The sequence below is a fragment of the Haliotis asinina genome, chromosome 9 (assembly GCF_037392515.1).
Source record: "Haliotis asinina isolate JCU_RB_2024 chromosome 9, JCU_Hal_asi_v2, whole genome shotgun sequence".
Taxonomy (NCBI): domain Eukaryota; kingdom Metazoa; phylum Mollusca; class Gastropoda; order Lepetellida; family Haliotidae; genus Haliotis; species Haliotis asinina.
In genome coordinates, this window is record NC_090288.1 from 60,448,209 (window position 1) to 60,464,137 (window position 15,929).

The window sequence follows — 15,929 nt, forward strand, 5'->3', positions numbered from 1 at the left end:
TGTATTTGTGGAACTGTCACCATCATAATTTGTAAAGCTGTCATACAGGTAAGCTTCTGTCAAGGAGAAGATACACAGAAATGTTGTGGTGCCGGAACATCAAAAGGGATAGCAGTTCTCTGGTTCACATCACCCAGTGCATACCAGTTGTCACATGGTTAAATAGAATGACAAGAGAAAAATCAGGGAAAGTTCAGTGAGTTTAGTCCAATTTATTTAAACCCCCTGTTGAGATTATTGTCTTATACAGGCTTTGAAAGGAACACCAGAGTTCATAATGACTGCTTCAGTTTGACACAAGTTTTGATGGACATATCTCCTGCATCTCATCTGTGAAAATTAATTCACTTAGTTTTTATGAAAATTGGAATAATCATTTCGATGGAATTCACCAACTTGTCAGGAGTCTAGTATTGAGACACACCGATTTACTTGATGCTTCTTGTCATATATTGCACAGACTGTTGCTCATAGCCCCAGTCATAGTTTCATCCAGACTTTTTACAGATTGCCATTAAATAGCTTGACTCTTGAAGATAGTAGCATGAACACTTGACAATTAAACAACAAATTGGACGTGATGATATACCCTAATGTTCTTCATTAAAGTTATCACATGAGCTAAAGGGTAAAAGTCTTATTACATTCTCAGCTGTTGTCCCAAACTGAATATTTGATTTACGAAACTCAGCTAATAATAGTTTGCAGAATAACACTAAATTTTACTAAAAGTGGAAACTCGAGAGTGTATATTACTGAAGGATGTGACACAATGGACATTGCCCCGAATGATATGTTCATTGTCATCCATGTAACATTCTGTAAGCACATAAAAGGGATCTTATACATTTCACCCCGAGGCCTATGAATGTATTATTAAACCCGGACATGTTTGTTAAAAAACATATTTATGTTGATGCAGACTGAAATGCTTTTGGGAGGTGAATATTGAGAGTTGCTGATCTGACATTAATGTTGTTCAAGAATCTGCATATGTCAGAAGCCTTATGCTTTCCTTTTTCTAATGTTCCTGGTGTTACTGTCGAGGGTCTATTTCCATGTTCTCAACATGGTGGCAGTAGCGTAGAACATTCACTATACAGCCTTTACTTGGGCACACCAGAAGCCCATAGCTGTTTCATATCTGCTTTCTCTATTTCATCGTTGCTGTAAGTCCTGTATTTGGCTGAAGTTATAGTAAACTCATCACCGAAAGTCTGCTGAGATGTACTGACTGATGATATGCACAGAACTATTGCAAGATTGTGGATGTCATGTTGAGGACTGCACAATCTCTACTTGAGCCATGTTGCAAATTGTTTATAAAGAGGTACCCCCACTCAGCATTTTGAGGTGTAAAGAGATCCATTGCTCTGAAGAAGCTTCCAGTGAGTCTTTTTCTTCTGTCTCCAAGTGTACCTTCAAACTATATGACATATTCAAGCAGATCAAGAGGAATGAGACGTCTGAGGAAAGGGTTACTGGTAAATTAGTCTCCTTCCACAGCTACACCAGCAGAGCTTCTTCAAAGGTACAAAGATGACTCCACCTCCCATGACAATGCCGAGCATCCATATACAGATCCCTGAACAGTTGATAGTTAATGTAAGACTGGCATTCTGTTTGGTCCTAATGAACAGCTGCGGAAGTGGATTGCTGAAACATGCCAAGATCAATTCTCCAGCCACACTGAGCACAAGAAAAAGGTGGACAACGCCTGTCAAGAGCTTCACCCCAAGTACGATCTCGCATGTTTTTCTCCTTGTCTCCTACAGCTAGCAATACCCAGCATAGAATCAAGAACCAAGGTACTGCATCGAAACTATGAACCATTGTACTGTATGGAAACTATGGTAATAAGTCCAGCCAACTGTGGGAAACCCAGAACAGAGCAGACATACAAACCGTCCAGTAGCAGAGGTTCATCATGGTCAGCATACCTTTTCCTTTAGAACACAAGAAATCCAAAACTGTCATTGTCGCCACATACACAGCCCAAACTGTTTCCAACATATGAACAGATCCACAAACACTCCGTCACCATTCCAGAGCAGCTACCATTGCCAACTGGCAAGGATTCAGATGGAGGGCAATTCTCTCACCATCATCATCTTTACGCACATCACACCTTACACTTAAAGAGAAATGGATAGTGAAACCTCTTTAAACTTGGATCAGTACTCTTCTGTCTCATCTCTTGTGAGGCTCTCTCATCCAAATACCTGCAGAATCTTCGTTGGTGGTACCATAGTGATCACATGATGAGCAACATTCCTTCTATAATTCAACTTTTCAGTCCATGAAGACTATCTGAAGATTCTGCGTTACTGGAAGATGTCATAACTTTCACATGTTCTGCTCAAAAATGAAGCGAATTAAGCTTGCTCTCAAGAACTGGAGGAATCTACAAGCTCACACCGCACAGCCCCAGACATCACTGCAGCTGTTGCATACATTTAGAATCAAGGAGGAACCAGATCCAGTGCATTGACAATGGACATTTTGCAGCTATTTACCATTGCATATTCCATCAGTTCCCATCTAAATCCCATTGGAAAGCACCTCTCACCAGGGAAAGATAGTGACACAGAAAGTTCCCTTCGTCTAACACAATTCAAATATAACAGTGGATACCCTGCATCCGCTTCTCTGCAAGTCGTCTGAACAACTATCAGGCTCTGCTGCTAGACACTCTCTGTGTATACATTCCCCCCAAGGTATCTTTCAGAAGAGGATTTCAGGAAAGCAAAGATGATGCATAACCCATTTTGTGGCCAAGCAAAACATCTATCATCATTACTCATGGAACAGCAGACCATCTTACCCTTCAATCTTACTAGCAAAGCTAGATTCACAAGAATGCTGTCATTACTCGTGGAACAGCAGACCATCTTACTCTGCAATCTTACTAGCAAAGCTTGATTCACAAGAATGCTGTCGTTACTCGTGGAACAGCTGATCATCGTACTCTTCAATCTTCTTGTGCTCCATCCATTGGCAACTATGCTAAAAAGCTCTGCCACCTTTCAACAAGAAGGTTTGCTTAAATCTTGTGTTTCCTGCTGTGGAAAAAACTTTTAGATCATCACTGTCTCTCCTTTACAACAATAAAATTATCTAGTAGTGATCAACCTACTTTCATTGGAATCCCTTCCTTATTTAAGATGTCAAATCTTCCAGAAATTGATTCTTTCTTAGTTTCATTCAAAATTATTAACAAATCTTTAGAAGCTTAATCCACACTGCAAGTGAAACCGGGTTTTCCTTCCACAACCATGAGACATGGAATGCCCTAGATTAAGGCTATAGATTTTTCAGTGCTGAGACGTGCCATTGACTGGAGCACCATTGTTACATTGCTACTGAAGTTTGTCACCAAGAATCAATCCTTATGTCTTGTACCACTTGGTCACAAGCGATATATGATTCCAGCATTAGTATCACTATCATTCACTGCATCCAATCCACATCTTAAGGTGCTGTCTCAAAGCCTCAGAAGGGGGCAAAAAGAAACTGTTTATCACTTAAAAGATTTTCTCAGACAAAGACTTTACTAAGAGGCAGTCTGCTGTTGCTTGAAAGATTCAGACAAGCTCACTTCTAACAGCCTATACTTGTGTCTTGGTTTGGCTGTAAAGTATAAGTTTTGGCCTCAACAGTATTGCAATGACTTTTTTGACAGAACAATTTTTATCCGGTTGTCATATTGTCTAGCACAACATGTTTACCAGCTTGTATTTAAATGATGTTAAGCTGAACTTGGAAGGGATCACTTCTTACGTCCCATGGTTTCTCAATGATTATGGGACAAGTGGTTGTCTTAAATATTTTTAAGAGTGACACCTGGTGAGATCTGGATTCTACAGCCTCAAAGATAGGAACACCTTTGACTTGACCTTCTTAACTCAAGCATAGGTTACCTGCAAACAGATTTCCATAAATACTGTCATAGTAGGTGGACCAAAAGTCAATTCAAAATATGCTTATGTGTCATTGTCTGAAAGCAAGTTGATGTATTGAATTGGAGATATCTGGAAGTATGATTTACGTGTAATGGCATCAAAAGACCCACGATGATAGTTCTTCCAGCTGATGGGTAGATTGTGTATGTTTATTGATATTTGGAGTGTGTGTTGGTACAGTCATCAATTGTGTTTATGCATATGAATTTTCAAGGATTCATTTTAATGCATCCATACTTCTATCAAGTCAGAAGCTACCTATTCCCTTAGGTTACTCTGGCAATGATGCTCTTGTTCCTATTGAGCTTCAGTAAGAATGATAGAAATGATAGTTGTTGTTAATAATACTAAAAATACTACCTGTCTTGCGCCATCAATGCTTTCACCCCCTTTCTCAAACCCAATTGAACTGAAGTTTGAAGTGTCTTCAGATTTGTTGTCCATATTAGAAGTAGTCACAAGATGTTGAAATGTTGAAAAAGTCATTTTTCAACCATCCACATTGAAAGTTGTTGACTGTTTTGAATTCCAATTCAGTTCATTCAGAAAACGATCCATGAAGTTTCACATGAGCTACAAAGTCTACCTTGACCCATTAACTCCATGTTAGATAGCTGGTCTGAGGCCAGAATAATCAATGATGGACATCATGTAGGAACATAAGCATGGTCAGGTCTTTGAATTGGGAGAAATTTATTGACAATATTTGGGATCTCAGGGCCCCTCAGATGTATGAGACCCGTGAAGGTCCAGGGGTAGAATAGGCTTTCAGCAACCCATGCCTGCCATAAAAGGCGACTATGCTTTTTCGTAAGAGGCAACCAATGGGAACGGGTGGTCAGACTTGCGGACTTGTCTGACACAGGTCATCAGTTCTCAATTGAGCAGATCAATGCTCATTCTATTGATCACAGGATTGTCTGGTCCAGACTTGATTATTTACAGACCACTGCCATATAGCTGGGATATTGCTAAATGCGGTGTAAAATTAAACTCACTCACTCACTCACTCACTCACCCACTCACTCACATGTATAAAAGGAACATGAGCCCCTCTGAATATCATGTTATTCCATACATGTTCAGTTGGACCGATTATTTAAGACAAGCTTGTGTTTATTTGGAAGTGATACATACAACTTTATGGATGGCAACTTCTTATTTATTACACAGAGTTATGTGTCAATGTAAGTTCTTAGATCAGTATCAAGCTAAAAGTTAATACAATCTGGTTCTGTTCACATTTAGCTTGAAGTAAGAACCTACATTGAAATGTTGTTCTGTGCAATAAAGAAGAGTTTGTCCTCTATGAAGTTGTATGTTTCATTTTTGAGTCACTAACTACTTACAATGCTGATCAAACAATTTATTTGTAAGTGGTTCTATAGTATCCTGTTTATTGAAATGAGTGGCATTTTTGTATAAAAACTGCTGTAGAGGTAGCCATAAGTGAAAGTATGTAACACCAGCACTGTAAAGGACACATTAGGAAGGAGTGGGAGTTAAGACATATTATCAGTGAAGCCCACCCAACACTCCCAAATTGCTTTTACCATTTTATGAGTTAATGATTAATTCCATTAGCTTCTTGATTCCGTCATTAAATTATCTACAAAACAGGTATCACTTTTTTTTCTCTTAGGTATTTAATTCAAATGTTTTTCATGTAGTCTGATACATTGTTTTCTGACATGTTGTCTACATGTTTAACCACATATGCCTTCTGTCATGTTCTTTTGGTCCACTTCTTTGTTGGAACTGAACATAAAGAAATGAAGAATGCAAGGTTTTAATATTTCACACATGTACAAAAGGAGATGACAGATAAGTCCCTATTGTTTAGAGCTCAGAAACATTCTTAGGTATGAAAAATTAATTGCTCACATTTTTAGGCAGGTAGAACTTAATATGGTTGCTTTTGAGATAAAAAGCAAATGTTGCTTGGATGAATAGGTCTTACAGTTTGGATGTTGAACTGTGAAAAGAAGTTAATTCCTAAAATATATTACTTTCTAATTCAGTCTTTGGTACATATGACTGAAAACAGAAGTCATGCTTATTCTTACAGAAAAATGAAATGGAGAAGATTTTAAACTGAATGTGTATCTTGGAAGGATTAGATGACCAGGGTTTGGTATTGTGTGTGAAGGATAATGGTATTTCTGGAGATGTGTTACAAAATACAATATATATTATTTGATTGCTTCCAGGAACATGGCATGATGGAAGAAGAGGGGCACCAGGACACAGCCATCAACCTGTCTACTGGACGAGACACCGTCAGAGACGCTGCCAGAGACGCTGCTAGAGACGCTGCTGCTGTTGGGGCAGCACTTCTGAATGGAGACTCAAGAAATGGCGACCTGCATCACGAATCACGTCAGGTAACAGTTGCATCAAGCTTTATAGTGTGAGTGAGTGAGTTAGTGAGAGAGAGAAAGAGATATAAGCGTAAGTATGTATGTTGTAAGGGTGAGAGAGAGTGTGTTATGAGATTCAGCGAGTGTGTGTGTTATGAGGGTCAGTGTGTATGCGTGTTGGAAGGGTCAGTGTTGTGTGTGTTGTGAGGATGTGTGTTTGTTGTGAGGGTCAGTGTGTATGGGGCATGTGTGTTAAGAGGGTCAATGTGTGAGTGTATGTGTTGTGAGCGTGTGTGTCAGTTGTGAGGGTCAGTGTGTATATGTGTTGTGAGTGTGTGTTGTGAGTGTGTTTGTTGAGAGGGTCAGTGTATGTGTGTGTTTTAAGGGTCAGTGTGTGTTGTGTGTGTGTGTGTGTGTGTGTGTGTGTGTGTGTGTGTGTGTGTGTGTGTGTGTGTGTGTGTGTGTGTGTGTGTGTGTGTGTACATGTTGTAATGCTTGTGTGCTTTGTGTGTGTGTGTGTTTGTGTGTGTTTGTGTTTTATGTGGGTTAGTGTTATAAGGGTCAGTGTGTGTTGGAAGGGTCAGAGAGAGAGGGGGAGAGAGAGAGAGTGTGTGTGTGTGTGTTGTGAGGGTCAATGTGTGTTTGTTGTTTGTTAGTGTTAAAATGGTCAGTGTGTATGCGTGTTGGAAGGGTCAGTGTTGTGTGTGTGTTGTGAAGATGTGTGTGTGTTGTCAGGGTCAGTGTGTATGGTGTATGTGTGTTGAGAGGGTCAGTGTTGTGTGTGTGTTGTGAGTGAGTGTGTGTGACTGTTGTCAGGGTCAATGTGTATATGTGTAGTGAGTGTTTGTTTGTTGTGAGAGTGTATGTGTTGCGAGTGTGTGTGTTGGAAGGGGGTGCGTGTGTGTGTTTTTATGATGGTCAATGTGTGTTGGAAAGGTCAGTGTGTGTGAGGGTCTGTGTGGATGTGTTAGTTGTGAGGGTTAGTGTGTATATGTGTAATGTGAGGGTTATAGCGGTCAGTGTGTATATCTGTGATGAGGGTGAATGTGTGTTAGAAGGGGAGTGTGTGTAGGAATGGTGTATTTGTGTGTAATAAGGGTCAGTGTGTGTTCTGGTTATAAGGGTCTGTGCATACGTATGTGTGAGTGGGTCAGTGTGTGTATAGGGAGGTTCAGTGTGTGTATCTGTCCTTTATGCACAAACAGTATTTGTTAGGGTTACCACCTGCGGTCAGTCCCCACTAGTGCTTGTTGGTCACGGTTGTGTCTGATTGTGTGTCACTCTTCCCTAGCAACCAGGGTTGTTGATCATGCTGTCGACCAGTGGTATGCCCATATTAGACTGTTTACAGATGACTGTTTCCAGAATGCCTCTGAACAGGTAGAGTGCTGCTGCCTTCAGTGTTGCAAGAGACAAACAAATCTAGTTAATTATTAAAGTGTTTGACAATCAGCCTCAGTGTGGATATTTCTTATTAACAGACTTTGCCAATGCTCTTCAAGCTGACTGTCCAAAATCAGTGAAGATCCGCATTAGAATTGGTCTTCAGGAACCCAGGCTTGTCATAAGAGGCGACTCAAAGGGTAGTTTGGCTTGCTGACTGGATTGACACATGTCATCGTATCCCAGTTGCATAGGTCATTGCTCATTGTGTTGATCACAGGATTGTCTGTTACAGTCTCAATTGTTTAGAGACCGCAGCTTTAGAGCTGGACTATTGGTGAGTGTGGTGTAAAACTAAGCTCAGTCACCCATTAACAGCTATTAGTACACAACGCTTTTAGGTGTCACTTTACCCGTTCAAACATTTTCCAATCTGTTTTTGTTTAAACGTGCTATCAAAGAAAAACTGAAAATCTGGGGTATTTGTGCACTTCTTTAAGTCATTAATTGCCATCAGGACCGATATTAAACACAATTATTCAGGAAGTTTCAACCTTATGGTATTTTAGATACAGGCATTTTGTGTGAATATTGCATGATTGGGGGTTGCAAAGGGTGTTTTTTTACTTGTGGATGGACAAAGTGTTTGTTTCATCATGTCCTAGCGGTCTGCCTTGTGATCGATCGAATGCTTCGAGGGCTCGTGGCAAAATTTTGTTTCCCTTTTTGCCAAAGCAGTGTATGTTTGTTCTTTGAGTTCTCATTATCAGTGGCTTGGCACATGTTTACACAAGATCAGAGCGGCAAGACCCAGCGAACTCGGAACATCTCAATACACAAACTAGAGAAAGTAACATGCTAGGTCCAGTGAGGTGGTGGTAGTTACATTCACGCAGTGGGCAACTGTAGCCACCTCCAGCAGGCTGTGGAGCTGTAAAACCAAATCAGGGGGACAAAGTCAACTCCTGGCTATTTACTAAGGAACACTGTGTAAACGTACTTTCTTCTGACTCAGCCTTCGTCAAAAGATGTCCATTCTGCAACTTGGACGATTTTTATATTTGTTGATAATCGAAGATGCTGACTTTTAGAAATGTGGTGATATTTTCCTCATCTGGACATTGTCTTTGTGTTGGTGCTGTCGTCTCTTCCTCAGCGGGTAGGAATTTGTGATTCTCCTGTCAGTGGATACAAGCAGATAATCACCAGGAATGTGGTATCATGTTGTTCTATTGATTTGTATTGATGGTAAAGAATGTACTTCTGGTCTCCCTTGACCATGTGATCCAAGATAATGAGGTCATATGATAATGTTACTATGTTATGAACGCAGAAGGCCCCATTTGTGTGAAGGCTATGCTTGAAACGTAACTGTTGCCTTACTTTGCTTTGCTAGTTTCCTGCTTTCATTAGCTACCTGCATTAAAGTATTCATTTTTTGTTTTCTTTGTGTAAATATCCAGTATAAAATATAGTGAAGTAGGATATTTTGTGTTAAAAAAATACTGTTTTATTTCCCCATAGTGTAATATTTGTGTCCATTCCATGATAATTCACCAAACACCTAATTCACCTTTTTCTGTTTTGTACATAGTAGTGTTGAGGTTGGGAAAAATTGTTGATTATTATCAACCAGTCAACAGCATTCTTATTAATAGCATTAATTTAGCATTTCAGTTAAATACACAAAACGGGGGAAAAAATCAACATTTTGTCATTTCTTAAGCTTATCAGTGTCAGGGCTACTTTTTTTAATTTGAATCAATAGACTCCATTATCAATTCAATCGTAGAAAATTGTTTTTTGCTTTCATTGTTGATCTGTGGTGTTGCTGAGTACAAACTAGTACTGAGGTTTGCTTCCGGGGATTAGTGCATTTTGTGAAGCAAAACTGGTGTTCACAGTGTTGGTGTTATTGGATATTGCTAAGGTAGGCATTAACACTTTTCTCTGAAAATATGACAAGTGGAATTTCAGTGAAGAGGATTTATTTCACAGCTGGTAAATACAGCATGTACACTATTGAGGGTCAATTATATGTTTGCTATAAAACAGAATGAAAGAAATCTATGTACATCAGTTACACTCATAGGGAGGGAACATAAAGATATTTAAATGTCACATTTTATTGTTTTTGAACAATTTTTATAGGGTATGTGAAAATATCAATATTTATGATTTAGTTTTGTATGTAATATGAAAACTGTTTTTTGTGATACCTTGAAGGAAGGAAACATGAGCGATGTGCTCGTGTGTAGAAATGTTTTTTTTTGTTTTTTTTGTTAATATTGTTAAGAATTCAAAGATAATGTAAATGTGATTTAATCTTCAAGTATGTCTGTCCAGAAGTTTGGTTTGTTGATAAGTTGTGTGGTTGTGAAACGTAAACATCCTGTGAATATATGAGGCAATCTAGACGGGAATTTGTCAGGTGATTTCAAACCTGTAAACACGCTGGCTTTTGTTTATGGGTTCTAAATAGCTTTCCTAAACAGCTAAACAAGCGCATTTACGTGACGTGTTTACCTAGAGACTTAACAATTTGTAGATATCTATTCAATATAATCAGATGTTGTTCTTCGTAGGAGTACAGTCTGGCAACAGGGCTCCCGGGAAGTGATCTGGTAACAGGTGCTGTCGTTCATTGAGAACTGCAGGAACCATTGTCAGGAACCATTTTCAGGAGCTATTGTCAGGAACCATTGTCAGGAACCATTTTCAGTAGCTATTGTCAGTAATCATTGTCAGAATCTATTGTCAAAACTTCATTGGGTGGAGGGTCTGAGGACGTGTTCCAAATTTGATAGGGTTTGCTCCAATTATTATTTGTGGGAACAGCTGTCAGAACTCTTCTCTAGGGAAGTAGTCTTGCCGACAAACCCTCCAGGAAGAGAGATACCAAGGGGCTGGGTATTGTCAGGAATTATTTTCAGAGTACTTCAGTATTCTCAGTTTTCAGAACTTACATACTTAGATTCAGGATTGGGATGGAAGAGTATGTTTTGTGGTTCCAGGAACTATTGTTCGGAATCATTATCAGAACTTTTGCTGAAAGAAAGAATCTGTTCGTCCGCTGGTTCTGATGTATGGGTTTGGTGGGGCCAGAATATTTAGTTGGGAGCAAACCTAATGACTTGTATGGAAGGAGTGAACCAAGTGCGGAACTGTGTTATTGGTGTGATTGCCACAGTTTACAGGGTTTGTTGAAGGTTGCATGTGGAACATGTTAGTATCATACCTTGAAAACAGAAGTAAATTTAGATAAAAGTGGTAGTTTGAGATTTATTGACTTCAACAAAATATTCCATTTTCCCTTAGGTTCTTAACATATTAGGCTTTGCATTTTCATGATAATGACAGAATCACTTATTTGAAAGGCACTGAATTGTCTCCCCACCTTGGTTTCTGGTTTGAAGAATTTGTAACAGCTTCAGGTAGGTTTTCTTTGTTTGAGATATCCTCACAGAGTACCCAACACTACACAAAGAAGACAATTGCCCAGTTTTAATTTTCAGTCACACATTTACAGAGGAAATAGAATTAAAAACGCAGTATGTGTGTATGGCAAGGCACATTTCATCCTATTTTGTTTCATTATATAATCAGTGAGATTTGTTGCTGAGGTACAACAAGCAAGAACCCCGCACCACTTAATTCTGTCCACAGAGTACCGTCTTTTGTTGGAACAGAGCAGTCTAGACATGCTCTTTTGTTATTTTGGTCTGGTTTTTGTTTTTCCATGGAACATTTTGGTGTTAGTCTAATGGTGGGATGGGTTCATTTCTAGAGCAGAACTCAAAAACCGTTGAATATTTTTCTGCAAAGCTTGGCAGGTATGTGTGCAGACCCCAAAGTGGTCTCTTTTGGTATTTACAGGTTTTTGTGTTTTTCTATTTTCTGCGTTTCCATGGAAACGTTTCAAACTTAGTCTCAAGAGTGAGGGATTTGTTTCGTTTCCGGAGCAGAACTCAAAACATTTTAATACCTGTCAGTAAAACTTGGTAGATATATGTGGCAGACCCCAAAGTGATGCCTTTTGATATTTACAGGTTTTTGTGTGTTTTTTATTATCTCGGGTTCCTTGGACACGTTTCGCACTTCGTTTCTGGATAACAACTCGAAAACCATTTCATATCTTTCAAAGGATCTTGACAGATATATGAGACAGATCTTGAAATGGTGACTTTTTCTGATTACAGATATATAGCGTTTATATTTTTCATGACTTCCATGGAAACAATTCAAACTTGTCTAAAAACACAATAAGTAACTGTCAGATGATTTGTCCTTTCAAACATGTAGGGATATGTCATCTTCTGATGACTCTTGTTAGTTCTGAAGTCTGCCTAAATCTGATCACTGTGCAGATTTACACAGTTTGCACACTTTTATGTCATCTGTTTCAATTATGAGTCAATTTTCCTCAAACCAACATGTTTTACAGTATTACACAGAGCGCTCTCCCTTTTCAGATCTCAGAATCTCCTCAGGGTGTTCATCCTGGGAAGAACTCCTCCAGCCTAGTGGGAGCTGCTAAACGGAAGTTGAAGTCTGCATCGGACTCTTCTCCGCTGCTGACCAACCTATCCCAGCAGCCCTTGCTGATGATGGCTGCACAACACGGCCTCTCCCCGCAACAGGTGCAGCAGCTACTGCAACAGCAAGGAGTTTCCCCGCAACAGCTGCAACAGATGATGCAACAACAGCAGACATTGATGCTACAACATCAGGTACAGTGAAACTCAGTTGCTATGGCAATCACCTTTATTAAGCATGTTGGCAGGAATACATGTGATGTCATATACCCTGTCAGTGTTGGTTGTAACTTACTTCAGTCACTGGATTGTCCAATCCAACTATGATAATTTACAGGCCCTAGTCAGATGGCGCTAATATTACTGCGACAAAATAACAAACCTTATGATGCTTAATGTGTAATCCTCTTGAACCTGTGCAAGTGTGTGTAACTGACCCAAATATTCCAGCATGCCCATGTATGATTCCCTCACTGACCCTGCTAACTCAAGTCAGTTCTCACCCCTGTTTGGAGGAAATTTTAGTCCAAACCTAACTACAGACGTGTGCCAGTTATGCTTGGACACTTTAGATATTTCTCACAGACTTAGAGTTAATTTAGTATGGCATAAATAATTTTCTTGAAGCGAGTTTACGGTGGATCTTTGACAGCCAAATGTGAAATCATCTCTGCAGGGGTTCAATTTTTTTTTTCAAAAGTCACCCGCCAAAGTCAAGCGACTTTAAGAAAGTAACTTGTTCAGGCTAATTACCCATTTGCCCTGATTTTAATGACTTAAGCATGAAGATGTAATTATGAAAGAATAAATCAACATGGTATTTGATGTAAGTGTTCAGTTATTGAGAAGTGATCAGTAGCAAAGGAAGACAGTTCTACTTTATTATCACTGCAAAATTAGACAGACATTATGTGATTGTAGGTAAGATGATTCTTCACAAATGTGCACAATTTGACTTGAATCTTAAAAAAATACATTCATGAAAAATATTTATGCTACACTGAATTAACATGGATGTCTACGGAAATTACATCACGTGTCCTTACATAACTGGAATGGGTCTGTACTATATGAACGTTGACCGGTGACCTTGGCTTGATGGACGTTCCTTTACATCCCAGCAGCAGCAGCAGAAGCTTCACGAGCAGGTGCTCCATCAGCTCAACGAGCAACTACAGCTGAATGTCCTCCAGCAATCTCAGCTGATCCAGCAGCAGCAGCAGCAGCAAGATAAGCAGAAGAGTGGGAAGCATGCACAGCAGCAGTTGCAGCAACTGGCCATCCAGCAGCAACAGCTGATTCAGCAAATCCAACAGATCCAGCTCCAACAACGGCAGTACCTCCTGGCCTGTCTCGTTCAACCCTTCAGCGGGATGCCACAAGGTAGGTTCATATACAACCTGTCTCACCCTGTTTCTTGTCCCTTCTCATCCGGCCCTTCAGTGGGATGGCACAAGGTAGGTTCATAGCCTGCCACAATCAATCTCTTCTTTAGTTCATTCATCCTTTCAATGGGTAGGGTCACAACCTATCTCACCTTAACTCACTCATTTTATCCTGCCCTTCTGTGAAATGCAACAAGGTAGGTCCACAACCTGTCTCACCCAATTTCTTCTTCTTCTGATACAGCCCTTCATTGTAATGCCACGAGGTAGGTTCATGAACTGTTTCCCCTGACCTCACCAGCTTGTCCAGCCCATCAGTAAAATGCCACAAGGGAGGTCCACACCTATGTTTGTTATCTTGCCCATTCTCTCCAATATCTTTCCTTTTGTCAGTTTGTATGATCATTCTTTGACTCATGTTTTTCAAGTGCACATTAAAATGTACACTGTCAATCTTTTCCTGATGCCTGGCGATCATTTTACCAAGTCCAAGATTATAAGAAGGATATAATCAAGCTATGTTGGGAATGGTGTTGAACATGTTTGTCAGATTTACATTAGCAAGAGAGATCATTTGCATCATTGTTCAATACCATAGCTGTACAAATAGTGTGTGTTGATTCTTCCCTTGTAAACCACATTAATGCCCATGTGCACCTATCACATGGTATTCAGATCTTGCTCTGGAGTTAAGCCAAAGAAATATGTTGTAGTAGAAACATAAGCATGATGGATTGAAAACATGACATTTGATTACTTAAATGTTTTAGTTTTAAATACTTGTGATGGTCCGGGTTAGAATATTGGCCTTCAGTAACCCATGCTTGTCGAAAGAGGTCACTAACAAGAAAGGTGGTCAGGCTCGCTGACTTACTTTACACCTGTTATTGGTTCCCAGTTGCACAGATTGATGCTTCTGCTGTTGATCACTGGATTGTCCTGTCCAGGCTTGATTATTTACAGACCACCACCATATAGAGTCAAGTCATGTTAATCCCACATTGTTGCACAGCAAACTGTCAGATTAATGAGGATGTTGGATTATCAGATGAGACAAAATAACCTTTATTCAGTTTGTTACCAACAGAAGTGTCAAATAAAGCCAATTGTGGGATAGACAGAGGTTGGATTAACGAGACTTGACTGTAGCTGAAATATTGCTGAGTGCGTTGTAAAACTAAACTCACTATGAAGTTTTAAGTAGATTCATTCCTACGAGATTGTTTTTGATATTTGTTGTATTTGAAGAAAACTGCCTCAAGGTATTTGAAGAGACAATAACTCCTAAGCCTAATTTCATAAAATATTTTCTGTTGGTCACACAGACATGGAAAGACCTTTCTTTTGACTTCATAAAACAAAACACAACACAATCATAACTATGCTCTTTTCACCAATGGTACCAAAAGATCCCAGTTATCGCCGAAGAATATGAATATTTTATTCCATTTTGAGGACTAAATCAGTTGTTTCTAGCTGTTGCGCTTGTTTATCACAGATACTTTGCAATGAAGACAGCAGCTAACAGATATTTAATGTAAGAGATAGACACAAAATGTTTCAATAAAATACAACTGTTTTTGTATTGATTGTGGATTTGCCTGAACAGAATTCTAAGACAATGAAAAGAAAAGCAAACTGAATTATTATATTATGGTTGATTTGAGATCATATCATTACTCCTTGAAATAACATTGCAAGAATCCTTCAATGTGTTCAGCTAGGGAAACAAGGAGAAAAACTGTTGGAAAGATTTGTTTGCTTTTAAATACACCTTGTTACAGGTAAATTCCCAAGTAAAAACAAAAAGTTAACTTGAAATGTTTTTGTGTATTTTGAAGAAATTGGTGTGAAAACACAAATGACAAAGAAATGTGATTTAGTCAACAATTGTATTTGAAAGTTTACTAAGTTTCCAATCACTACACTCCGTTTGAAACAAATTGATACCAATGAATTGCAATCTAACACAAAAACATACAGACATAAAAGAATCGAACCAGAGTGCAATTAAAACAACAGACCAGCACTAGAAAAACCGACATTGTTTTTGTCACAAAGATTTAAAAAGTTGATTAAGGAAGTGCCATCATTTATTGTGTGTTTTTCCAGTTTCTTTCAACTTCTTTGTTGGCAAGTAAAGAAAGATCATGAAAAGCAAGATGCATGTGCGTTAGTGATGTCAGACACATGTGATTACTGCTGAAGCAAGGTGCATGTGCACTAGTGATGTCAGACACATCTAAGTACATACATTGGGATCTGACATCTAAGTACATACATTGGGATCTGACATCTAGGTAC

General features: G+C 39.1%; 1 protein-coding gene across 3 annotated transcripts in view; it reads left to right on the top strand.

Annotated features, from left to right (window-relative positions):
• LOC137295521 (forkhead box protein P1-like) overlaps positions 1-15,929 on the top strand; it is an 81,755-nt gene that overhangs the window by 25,274 nt on the left and 40,552 nt on the right. For 2 of the 3 annotated variants that reach the window (XM_067826894.1, XM_067826892.1), the window contains exons 2-4: positions 6,173-6,346; positions 12,178-12,435; positions 13,362-13,623. In XM_067826894.1, coding sequence (XP_067682995.1) covers positions 6,182-6,346; positions 12,178-12,435; positions 13,362-13,623 — 685 coding nt within the window. In that variant the 5' untranslated portion in view covers positions 6,173-6,181. The remainder of the gene's footprint in view (positions 1-6,172; positions 6,347-12,177; positions 12,436-13,361; positions 13,624-15,929) is intronic. The other variant, XM_067826893.1, reaches the window with a different exon arrangement.